The sequence below is a fragment of the Lemur catta genome, chromosome 8, assembly GCF_020740605.2.
Source record: "Lemur catta isolate mLemCat1 chromosome 8, mLemCat1.pri, whole genome shotgun sequence".
In the NCBI taxonomy this organism is placed as follows: Eukaryota; Metazoa; Chordata; class Mammalia; order Primates; family Lemuridae; genus Lemur; species Lemur catta.
Window position 1 is genome coordinate 84,627,774 of NC_059135.1, and position 13,450 is coordinate 84,641,223.

At 33.7% G+C, this 13,450-nt stretch overlaps 1 protein-coding gene across 11 annotated transcripts in view; it reads right to left on the reverse strand.

Annotated features, from left to right (window-relative positions):
- The window catches only part of R3HDM1 (R3H domain containing 1), a 181,901-nt gene that overhangs the window by 71,036 nt on the left and 97,415 nt on the right, over positions 1-13,450 (reverse strand). For 5 of the 11 annotated variants that reach the window (XM_045560125.1, XM_045560123.1, XM_045560126.1 and 2 more), the window contains 3 exons: positions 13,125-13,379; positions 10,184-10,335; positions 3,521-3,820 (listed from right to left, as the gene is read on the reverse strand). In XM_045560125.1, coding sequence (XP_045416081.1) covers positions 3,521-3,820; positions 10,184-10,335; positions 13,125-13,379 — 707 coding nt within the window. Of the gene's footprint in view, positions 1-3,520; positions 3,821-6,034; positions 6,137-10,183; positions 10,336-13,124; positions 13,380-13,450 lie in introns of all 11 variants that reach the window. The other 6 variants (XM_045560131.1, XM_045560130.1, XM_045560128.1 and 3 more) reach the window with 2 other exon arrangements.

Genomic DNA, 13,450 nt, shown 5'->3' on the forward strand with positions numbered 1-13,450 from the left:
TGTTATGTTAATTTCACTTCAATTTAAAAAATGCAAAAAAAAAAAAAAAAAAAAAATCCCACGACTTCCAAACTCCAAAACAAAAAGCCACATACAACTAAAATGACAGAATACAAATTCTTTTCCATGTGCACATGTATCATTCCAAGAGAGAATTTGTGATGGACCACAAAATAGGACTCAACAGAATCTAAAACACTGAAATCTTAGAGTTGGTTCTCTGACCACATGTAATTAAAATAAAAATTAATAAGGTAACTAGAAAGCTCCCAAATATTTGGAAATTAACACACTTCTAAATAAGTCATGGGTCAATAAAAGTCACAAAAAGAAAATATTAATATTTTGAACTAATAACAAAAACACAACATATCCAAATTTGTTGATGCAACTAAAATGGTGCTTAGAGAGAAATTTATAGCATTAAAAAACTTATATTAGAAAAAAAGAAAAATCTAAAATCAATGATCTATGCTTCTACCTTAAGCTAGAAACAAAGGATCAAATTAAACCCAAAGTAGAAGAACTAATAATAAAAGCAGAAATAGTTAAAATAGAAAATAAAATAATAAAGAAAATTAATGAAAGCATAAATTTTTTTTTTAAGAACATCAATAGAACTGACAAATTTCTAGCTAAACTAATTGATAAAGGAAAAAGAAGAGATCAAAGTTATCAATATCAAGAATTAAAGGGGGGGAACAATTACAGATCCTAAGGATATTAAAGGTATAATAAAAAATTATGAATAATTTTATGACAATAAACTTACAAAATGAAATAAATACAAACTACCAAAATTGATCCAAAAATAAACAGGACATCAGAATAGCTTTGTATCTGCTAAGAAACTGCATTTATAATTTAAAAACCTTCCCTGCAAAATAACTCCAGGTACAGATGAATTCATTGGTGAATTCTAGCAAACATTTAAGAAGAAATAACATCAATCCTACACAAACTCCTTCAGAATATAAAGGAAGAAGAGAACAATGCCCAGCACATTTTGAGGCCAGTACCAAAGACGTTACAAGCGAACTACAGACCAATATCCTTCATGAACATAGATGCAAAAATCTTTAACAAGTATCAGCAAATTGAATACAGCAATATATAAAAAGAGTACTATATCATGACCAAGTGGGGTCTGTTTCAGAAATTAGAAGTTAGTTAAACATTGAAAAGTCAGTGAATCCCTATTAAATTACCAACATCATTTTTCACAGATATAGAAAAAATAATTTTACACTTTGTATGGAACCAGAGAAGACCCCGTTTAGCAAAAGCAATTTTAGGCAATAAGAACAAAATGGGAGATATTAATTTACCAGACTTCAAACTATACTACAAGGCTGTGGTTATTAAATCAGCTTGGTATTGGCAAAAGAACAGAGACACAGATCAGTGGAACAAAACTGAAAATCCAGATATAAAACTATCCTCATATAGCCTTCTAATGTTTGACAAAGCAGACAAAAACATACACTGGGGAAAAGATTCCTCATTCAATAAATAGTGCTGGGAAAACTGGATAGCCACATGTAGAAGACTGAAACAAGACCCACACCTTTCACCTCTCACAAAAATCAAATCACGGTGGATAACAGACTTAAACCTAAGGTGTGAAACTATTAGAATTCTAGAAGAAAATGTGGGAAAAACTCTTATAGACATTGGTCTAGGCAAAGAATTTATGAAGAAGACCCCAAAGGCAATCACAGCAACAACAAAAAATAAATGAATGGGACATGATTAAATTAAAAAGCTTCTGCACAGCCAAAGAAACTTGTCACGAGAGCAAACAGACAACCTACAGAATGGGAAAAAATTTTTGCATGCTACACATCCAATAAAGGGCTGATAACTAGAATCTATTTAGAACTCAGGAAAATCAGCAAGAAAAAAATCAAACAACCCTACCAAAAAGTGGGCAAAGGACATGAATAGAAACTTTTCAAAAGAAGACAGAAGAATGGCCAACAAACATATGAAAAAATGTTCAACATCTCTAATCATAAGGGAAATGCAAATCAAAAAAAAATGAGATATCACTTATCTCCAGTGAGAATGGCCTTTATCAAAAAGTCCCAAAACAATACATGTTGGCGTGGATGTGGAGAGATAGGAACACTCATACACTGCTGGTGGGACTGCAAACTAGTGCAACCTCTGTGGAAAGCAATATGGAGATACCTTAAACAGATACAAGTAGACCTACCACTTGATCCAGCAATCCCATTATTGGGCATCTACCCAAAAGAACAAAAGACATTCTATAAAAAAGACATCTGCACCCGAATGTTTATAGCAGCACAATTCACAATTGCAAAGATGTGGAAACAACCCAAGTGCCCATCAATACATGAGTGGGTTAACAAAATGTGGTATATGTATACACCACAGAGTACTACTCAGCTATAAGAAACAATGGGGATATAGCACCTTTTGTATTTTCCTAGAAAGAGCTGGAACCCATTCTACTAAGTGAAGTATCCCAAGAATGGAAAAATAAGCACCACATGTACTCACCATCAAATTGGTTTTACTGATCATCACCTAAGAGCACATTTAGGAATAACACTAATCGGGTGTCAGGCAGATGTGAAAGGGGACGGGATGGGTGTATACATACATAATGAGTACGACGCGCACAGTCTAGGGGATGGACACACTTGAAGCTGTGATTGGGGGGTGGGGGGGGCAAGGGCAATATATGTAACCTAAACTTTTGTACCCCCATAATATGCTGAAATAAAAATAAATAAATAAATAAATAAATGAATAAAGTACAGGAGCCACACCATTCAAAAAAAAAAGTCAGTGAATACAATTCACCTTATTAATAGAATAAAGGAGAAAAATCACATAACTACCTTAATAGATGCAAAAAAACATTTCAAAAAAACTTAACACCCAAGCATGGTAAAGAGTCTCCGTATACTAGGAATTGAAGGAAACTTCCTCAACCTGATAGAGGATATATATATATAAAAACTATGCAAATAACATCACATTTAATGATGAAAGATTGAATATGTTCCCCTGAGAAACAAGGCAAGAATATGTATTTTCAAACTTCTATTCAACATTGTATGTGGGGAGCTTCTGGCTAGCACAATGAGGGAAGAAACAAAAGGCATACAGATTGGAAAGGATCATGTATATAGAAATAATCTTGTATGTAGAAAATCCTAAGCAGTCCACTAAAAAAACCCTACTAGAATAACCAAATTAAAAAGTCTACAGGATACAAGATCAATATGCAAAAATCAACTTTGTTCCTACATACTAGCAATTAACAAGTAGAAAACAAAATTTAAAAACATTTCCCTTTAGAATAGCATCTAAAAATATTAAATACTTAGGGATATATTTAATAAAATAGGTACAATATCTGTATAATGAAAACTGCAAAATACTATTGAGAAAAATTAAGAAAGATCTAAGTAAGTGGAACGAGATACTATATTACTACATTGAAGGAGCCAATGTAGGGAGAAAAGATGAGAAAGTAATGTACCTGTGGTGATGGCTGCTGAATATATCCCTGCTGCTGGAGCACAGGCTGGCTGACAGGATGACCAGAGGCAGAATAGCCAGCAGTAGGGATTGGCTGCCCAGGTGGTAGGGGAGGGGGAGGTGGAGGAGGTGGTGGCGGTGGAGGAGGATGTGGTGGAGGGGCTGCCGTCATGATAAAACCAGATTGCTGTGGAGACTGAAGAACAACAGTGGACTGGAACATGGTGGCGTGAGGGTCAGAACCATCAGCGGATGGCTGGCGGGCAAGACTCATGTGGCTAAACTGAGACCCAAGATTATCCTGTTAAAAAGGAAAAAAGTCAGAAATCAGTAAGCCTTCTACAATAGGCCAAACTTATCATAGAAAAATGCTTTATGTATTTCAATGAGTGGCAGTAGCATATATTATGGAAATTATATATATTCACAACAGAAATGATGTAATAGAAGAACAGCTTCAAGAAAATGATAACTCTAAGGCAAGAATATTACATGTCATTATAAATTATTTATAAAATATATCTAATGGAAATGTATAGCATGCAGAAAACAGTAGGGTACAACATTTCACATTAAAAAATCAAAAGACATGTATTTAAATAAAGATTAAAGGCACATTAGGATATGGAAGTGAAATTGGACATATTGACATTTTCTGAAAGAACTTCAAAGAACAAGCAATGAGCAAGGTGCTAATTACTTTATATGTGAAACTATTTCCCCTCTTCCTAGAAGGCAAGATTCAGGTTCTAGGCATCTTTGTATCTCTAACAATCAAAATTACTTGTAGAAATTAAATACATAAAATCCAACCACCTAGTCCTTTCTCTAATCTCAAAAATAATTTTGCCATAAATTCTATTCTTCCCTTGTGTTTTTCAGTCTGTTGCTAAAGTCAGACATTAGAAAAATGTAATCTAAATGATAGTTTCCTACTGCTTTTGCTAATTGGCAGTAACTAATGGTGCCCTGCCAAGATACAGGTTATGATTTATGTGTCATCTGATAAACATTTCTCTGACTCAAGAGCAGAAGGAACAGCTCTTACTGTTCTAGAAAATTATCACTAAAATGACAATATGGGGTTAAAATGGAATTCTTCTGTTCCTAAAGAGCCACAAATTGGCAACAAAATATACCACATTTTGTTGAGGTCAACATTCAAAAAAGTGACTTTACAACATTGTGGCAATTGAGTTGTCAGATCAAAGTTGACATGTCTACAGTTTCTAGAGTCTGCTTGTTTTGTAAAGTATAATAAATTAAGGTTGTGGAAAAGATAAAGGATTGAAAAGGGGGAACCTGATTTAATGACTGAAAATATATGGTTTTATCTTTCCAAATTGTCACTCTGACACACTCTAGCACTATTAGCCTAATTCAATGAATGGTTTCAAAAAGAAAAAAATTTACCCACTAGCTGTAATTTCAAAGTTATATGGCCAAATGTTTTTAAAAGAGATACCATAACTGTATACCACTGTCAGAGTCACATTGGAAAAAAGTCATTTTCTTATTCCAATAAAAATTCCATTTTCCAAAATATTTTTGAGGCTTTTTTTGCTATTCTTTTCTGTATGTTTTCAATCTTTTCAACACTGGAAAAATTCATTTTTTCAGACTGGAAGTGATTTTTGAAAATCATTCAGAGCCAAGGCTGGTAAATAGGTTGCCCCAGCTCAAAAACAAATAAACAAAAACACCTCTCACAAAGAAAATGTTTCTAAAAAGTGTTAAGAAAGATTTTCATATATAGCATATAATCTGACTTGGAAAGCAATTTCAAAATGTGACAGCCATATAGTCTGAAAAATAACAGTATCACTGGGAAAAGTATATAGGATGTTAGGGAAATTCATTTTAAGGAAAGGACACTAACATTTCTTGAATATCTACTTCACCTTAGGCACTACTCAGAAGGTACTTTACATTATTGTCTCATATGCTTAGTAACCGTAGAAGGTCAAACAGTTAAAACATAGCAGAGTGAGTCAGATCTTACTGAGAGTTATAGCTTGGGGCACACTTTGGATTAAAGGAGCTACCATTACTTTACAAACATAGACTAAATATCTAGAGATCTTTGGAAACAGAAGGAAGTCCTTTGTAACTGTAAGCTACAATTCATGTTAATAACTTGTACTGAGTTTACTAGACCTACAGTGCTGGGGAGAGAATAGAAAGCCTAAACCCAGATGACAGCTACCATCCAAGGACAGCACAGATCCTGCTATGATCTCAATGAGAAAAATAACTAAAACATCTTAGGACTAGTCAACCTGGAAATTATTTCATTATGAAAAAGCAGAAAAAGATTATAGCTTAAACAATAACTACAATAAGCCAACATAAATAATTTTTTATGGAAGAGAATAATTTATTTCTAATATGGATTAGAAACAATTTTTTTGGCACATATGTATTCCTGACTTTAAAAAAAATCACAAAAGGTCATAAGCATTCATCACACATCCACCCAAAGAAACAATGCAGGAGGTGAATAGAGATATAGTACCACGGAGTATTGCTGGGTGGGTGAGACTGGCAGGAGCGGGGATGGGTAAGGGACTGTAGAGTACTGAACAGGCTGTGAAGAGGACTGCAGAGGACGAACAGGCTAAAGAATAACAGGTTGGCAAACAATGTTAATGTCAGAATAAAAACTTAGAAAAACTGCATAAAATGGAAATTTACACTTTTTTTGCAATAGCTTTAATTACATTTAGAAAGTCATTTAAAATACAACAATACAGGAAACAACAAAAACAATACTAAGTGAAGAAATTCTACGTAGTAAAACTTTTGAAAACATACATAATTAGGACAATTTTTTTGCAATAAAAATACTTCTTTATTACAAATGAACTGAAACAGGCAATTTAGGCACTTCAAACCCTACATCTAATGAAGCCCCCTGGGTTAAGTCAGTAAAAGCAAAACTGCTTATCCTTATTTCCTGGTTTTATGAAAGGGCTGCCTTATTTAGTTACATAATATTTAATACTAAATTATAAATGAAAAACATTATTCCCTCTTATTATCCAACTAATAACTTACATAATATCAATGCCAATTACCCTATTTGATAAAGTATGATTACATACTCTTTTGGGGCCGAAGTCCCAAAATTTTAGCAATTTTATAAGAAAAATGGACTATGGCTACCAAAATTTCAGCAATTTTATAAGAAAAATGGACTATGGCTACTACTAAGACTAACAGTCTAAGAACAATACACACATACATACAGACACATGCACACACATGAACATACCTCTTTTATGTATATAAAAAGATTAAACACTTTCTTGTAACTAAACACATTTTTATTAAGAACGTGTATATTAGCAGCTGAGAAACTAGTTACATGAAATCTTTGGCCATTAGTGAAATACTCCTGAGTTTCAAGGAAAAAGAGTCTTTATATGGGGCTATAAAAACTCTTTTTTAAAAAGAATGTCTGAAGGTCCTCAAAAACAGGTATTTTAAAAATAGAAACAGTATTAATCCCTTCTCAATCCTGGGAATATAGCTGGCCAGCCATAAACTAGCACTGGTACCCAATTTAATCTCCTAATCTTATATTTTAATAGTTTATTACGAAAAGGTAATTAATATCCATATCAGTTTAAAGACTATAGTAATCTACTTTACAGATGGCAATCAGACTAAAGTAAATTAAGTGACCTGTAGACAGTCATGTAAGCAAGCAGATAAGGACCACAGGTAATATTATCTGATAAAAACTCTTACTTTTGGTTAAAATGCATATATATGAATCTCCCTCTGGACAATATCTCTGAAGAGAATACATTTACAGGGAAATTCTTATGACAACAAAGATGTATAATGATGAGTTATACTTTTACCACAAAAATCAACACACTAGTTTCTAAAAAAACAAAGGGCCTAGATTAGCTTAGAATCCAGAAAAAAAAAATCTAAAATTAAGTAAACACTACAAAAAGTAAAAGCTGAAAGATCTATATAGTGGTCTCTGGTCCCTGACAAACCTTTTGACTAGAAATAAGTGAGTTTCCTGAGGGATGATGGCACATATTACACTAAATGCGGTGTAGCAGCTTTAGAACTTCTAAGAATAGGCTATTTGATGTCTCATTAAGTGAGATAACCATTAAGACATAACTTTCTTCCAGACAACTTGACCTCCTATATAAATGTCAGATGAAACAAAAGTTTTAGTCTACTAGGGGATAAAAGAAAGAGAACTATGAGTACCAAGAGTATGAATTAATGTCTCCCGGAGCATCAAAGAGTAATGAGAAAATGGAGAAGACTGACTGATCAAACTAAATTTCTGACACCACTTAGAAAAGAAAAAGCCTCAGCACTTCCTTTTCCTACTTGAATTGCAACGGGCTGCAAAACAACATCCTCCTAAAGTAGTTGGTTCTATACTGTATGTTCAAGAAATGTAGGCTATCTGAAGGCTTTGGAAATCAGAGCATTATCCTGTTTGGTTATTTGAAATCCCATGGATGAATTATCTCAGCGTGTGTAAAAGACAGTTATTGAGCACCATTTGTTCTTTGTTTCTAGGTTTGATGAAAAATTACCTAAAACATTTGAAGCAACGCCAGAAAAATCAGTCAGGGAGTTTGATACGTATGTCAAGACTTCAAATTAGTGCTCACTAAAGTATCTGTTTCTCAACTAGGCTGCCTATACCCTCATCTAGAATTGTCTCATAATTAAATCAAAGTCATTTCTGAGATAATAATCTGAAATACATATTCACCAATAAATCCTCAGAAATTTTTGCAGCTGCCAGATTAACATTATTTCCACTGAATTAAATAGAAATGAAACCAAATGAAAATCAGTCTTATAAAGCTCCTGGTGAAATACATAGCACTGCAAAGACAACTACATGATAGCAAAATAAAGAGTAAACTTTTGGCAGGGCATGGTGGCTCACGCTTGTAATCCTAGCACTTAGGGAGGATGAGGTGGGAGGATCATCTGAGGCCAGGAGTTTAAGACCAGCCTGGGCAACATAGTAAAACCTTATCTCTACAAAAAATAAAAAAATTAGCCAGGCATGGTGGAACCTCCTGTAGTTCTAGCTACTCAGAAGGCTGAGCCAGGAGGATCATTTGAGCCCAGCAGTTTGATGTCGCAGTAAGCTATGATCATGCTACTGCACTCTAGCTCAAGCAACAGAGGGAGATCCTGTCTCAAGAAAAAAAAAAAAAAGGAAATTCTTTTGGACAAAGTTGAATGAAGCCAAGGCAGAGAAGGCCAGAGAAAGAGTTTTATGTAGCCTTAGTGTATATAACAAAATGGGGTTGGGAAGGGGATATGGGAGTCTTTGGAAATTGCTTTAGGCAATCTCTTCTACATATATGAACCCATTTGTATGATCTTAGAAGTGTATCAAAAACTTATCTGTGCTTCTACTTCAAAAAAAACTGCCTTGCCCAGTATTAGGAGTCTTAATTGTCAGAGGTACAATTATTTTCATGACTTTCACACTATTGGATAACATAATTAAACTGCTCATATGTTCTTCAACTCTGCAATACAAATGATATCATTTGTGAGCCAAACTAATGAAATTTCTCCAGTTCAAGTTTATCATTATAATTCTTTTATAAGTAATTACTCTGCATGTTCTTACCAGTGAAATATTTAGATAGTCTTGTGGGGAAAAAAAGTTGTAACTAACTGTATGAACTGTCTTTGACATGTTATACAACCTTTAAAAATTAGAATAAAGATAAAAGAGTTTACACTGGTATGATCAAGTTCTCCAAAGATGGATAACACATCTTGAGGGGAAAAAGACTAAATGTGAAGATGTATGTGTAAACTCTAAATATTCATACAAACTCAGTATATTATTAAGAGTACTTTTGGGAATTCTAACGCATAGAATTTCTTTGTCTCTGTCTCGCTCCCTCATAATGTAGGTGGAATGAATAGAGAGTATCTTGCAGAACATAAGTAACCCATCTCAGTTTCTTCTAACTGCTTAATCTGTTGAATCTTTTTTTTTATTTTTGAGACAGTCTCGCTTCACCCAGGCTAGAGTACCATGGCATCAGCCTAGCTCACAGCAACCTCAAACTCCTGGGCTGAAACGATTCTCCTGCCTCAGCCTCCCTAGTAGTTGGGACTACAAGCACGCACAACCACGCCTGGCTAATTTTTTCTATTTTTAGTAGAGACAGGGTCTTGCTCTTGCTCAGGCTGGTCTTGAACTCCTGATCTCAAGTGATCCTACCAACTCAGCCTCCCAGAGTGCTAGGATTACAGGCATGAGGCACTGCGCCTAGCCAATCTGTTGAATCTTAGAACAACTCACTTTGCTCACTAGGCCAATGAACAATCTTATTAGTTTTGTTTTTATTTTTCCTCTTGTCCATTTCTTGCTGTTGTGAAGTAGGGATAAAATACTCACCAGAAAGCCTCACGGGATTAAAAAAATTCCCTTTTCCAATATACAGTTAGTATTTATTAGATGAAAAGCTCTTGAAATTAACCCTCTCTTTCTATGAGTAGCGAGTGGAACATCACTGGTGGCAGAAACTAAAGTTATAAGAGATACTTACTTGGGGTAACTCAATTATAATTAGTGAATTTAGTCTCAAATATGTAAAGGCAGTAAACTTTAGCATTATGTAATCGTGGATATGTGCACCTGTGAGAAAATGTGATTAGCTGCTGGTTGTTGAGGTGGTGGGGGTGGCAGAGGTGGCTGTGGAGGTCCAGGCACTTGGGGTCTAACTGGTTGTTGAGTCATAGGAGGATTATACACAACTGGACTCCCATCTGGGTTTATGAAGGGCTGACCTGAAAAATTTAAAGAGGATGGAAAAAAACAATTTACAATAGAGACTGAAAACAAGTCATACTACTAACAATTTATAAAACATGTCCACAAACCCTTACCCACAATTCCAAAACTGTCAAATTTTTGAAAACCAAAAGATTTTCTTAGCTTGGGAAGCAGCCTGATCTGATATGAGACTATCTGTAATCTTTATTTTTTTCATTTAAACATTCAAATGTTTCACTGAAGTGTCTTATGTGGGGTGCTGCCTCAGGCCCTACTGAGCTTATTATTATAATATGTAGTATTTTCTGAAAAACTCTGAATTATGAAACACATTTTGCCCAAGGGATTCAGTTATAGGATTGTGGTCCCATAGGTCTGTAACAAAATTTATATTAAAGAAAAAATGTTTGACTTCAGGATACTGGAAAGTTACTCATTAGTTTTATTAGAGGGTGGGAAATACCTGACTTTTAGGCCACACTGCATGTATTTCACTAATAAAATTACAACTGAATGAAAACTGAAGTGATTGACAGCTTCAAACTTCAAATTGTGAACTTGATGGCACTGTCCTTATTTTATAACTTCCAATTTGTTAAAGGTTGTAATTTCTTTTTATTTCTAAATAATTTTCTACAATATCTTTTTTTTTAAAATTCCAATAAGCTTTATTCATTGGTAAGAGATAAAACTAGAGAGAGCTTTAGTATTGATTTTGAGGCTTTGTCCTTATTCCTCACTAATTATTGAAGGGGAAAAAATGGGTATTTTATGTAATTAAGAAACATAAATATGGCTTTCTCTCTCTACAAATATATTCTAAACAACTGACTCTTGTTATAATAAGTAACATTTTTATCACACAAAAATTACCAACAAATAGAAATTAGAAAGAAAATAAATCCCCCATAATCTTACAGTTAACATTTTGGACACCTTCTTCCAGATATCTTTTCAATGAAGGTGTAAATACATTCAAAGATTATTATTTTTCCTTACTATACACTGGATTATTAAAAGAGAAAAAAGAAAGGACTACATGAAATAAACTGTTCTCTGACTTTTGATATCCACTTAGAGTGAGAAAGACAGGAAAATGACTGAAAAATAGTTTCTTAAATTGCCTTCAAAACATCGTTTCTTCCATGGTAAACCCTCCCCATTTTTTTTTTTTTTTTATGGAGGAAAATTGTGACATATAATAAAATACTATTTGGGAGAGAAGACTATACTAGTCTATAGCTTTCAAACAGAAAAAGTCTTCCAAAGTACAATTATTTTGATCAGTTAGCATCCTGATAATTTATGTGATGGTTATAGATAACTAAAAACGTGTTATGTTGGGTATTTGTTGATTATTAAATAATTTGAAAAAAGTGGTACAGCAAATGTGGGCAAAGGCAGGTTCAAAAGTAATTTAAGGACTGTCTGAAAAAAGCTGGATGTGTTTTAACACTATTCTCAAAAACCAAAAACGTCACCTTTGGATTCATTTGAAATTAAGCATACAATTCAATTTCAGGTCGATCAATTTCTCATTCTCTCACTTTGTAAGGAATCGAATCTTTTATGTTACCAAAACCATATTAACTAATGTGTTTTAAATGAAAAATCATAGGAAACAGTAAAATATTAAACCATCTTATATACTACTCCAGAAAAACAGAAAGTTTAAGTAATACAAATACCTGAAGGATAAGGATATTAAGCAAAAATGGAATTTAATTTCTGAAAAATCAGTTATTTATGCTAATTCAATTCTTATATTAGAAACAAATGTTTGAATACTTTATCTTAAAAAGAAATGTGAAGAAAACCTAAAAGTAATGAGTTCCAAATCATGGTTTTGTCTACTACAAACAAAAAGTTGAGGGATATTCAGAAGCTTGATACTCTCACCTGTATCTGCCTTGCCCAGCTACTGCCATTATGCCACTATGATGCGACCCCACTGGCTAAGTCCTTGAGTTTTAAAGTAAAGTTATCAAAAGATCAAAGATTGCTTTCATTACCTTGCCAAATGATTGGGCTATGTTACTCTGAATAGAGACGAAGATTGTGATCTTTTAAAAGATCATATTTTCTCTATACAAATCATTGTTGTCAAACTATATAGTGAAATATATTATAACTGCAGTTTCTTTACCTGAGGTTCAGTTTCCTTATCTGTAAATAAGGATTTCACCTACTTGAGTTGTTATAAAGATTATAAATAAAGTATTTAAAGTACCTAACAGTATATGGTACAAGTAAATGTTCAATAAATGTAAATTATTATTAGCTAACCATAAAGAATATGGATTATCAATATTAATTCATGACTACCCTTTTTCTTTTATTAATAATACGTCCTTTAGCTTTCCCTCAGTAGAAAGCAAACAACACATCCTGAAGGGTAACTAATTATAGGTTTTTGCCACTTTATTGTATAATGAAGAAGAGCTGCTTACTTGGTCCTTGTTCATAAAATACATACTATTTTCCTCAGGATAAAACTGTTATATCAAATAAAGCTCTTTCAAAGGTGGTTGTCTTATTTCTAGAAAATGAATTGCTCTCCAAATATAGTTAGGCTATTATTTGGCCTGGAAGCTGTCACAGATGACACAAGGGAAAACATGCTTTCTGATATAAATATGTCTTTTAACATTTTCTAGCATTAAGTGTTTTTATTAAAGTTCTTGGGAAAATACTAACTATTCATGAAAAATAAAAAGCTGACTACACATATACAGAAAATACATTTAGTAAGTATCCTTTAATTTTCAGATAATTCCTGAAACAACTTTTTCTGGATACCAACCTGTTTGTGGGTTGATCAGAATACTGCCAGGTGGTATGCCTGCCGCTTCCAAGGGAAGCAAAAAGAAGCTAGTGCTAGGAGATGCGACTTGCCCATTTAGGCCACCATCAAAGGAAAGAGAACTATGAGTGCTGACAGTTGGATAGACGACAGGTGCGCCATGAGAAGACTGGCTGAGAGCTGTACCTGGAAGAGGCTGCTGGATGTGAGAAAGAGAGCCTGTAGATGACCCTACACTACCAGAAGACTCAGAACCTAGAAGAGGAGTAATGAAAAATATGGATTTTTTAAACCTCATATAAAAACACAGGTTTTAAAAATGTAAC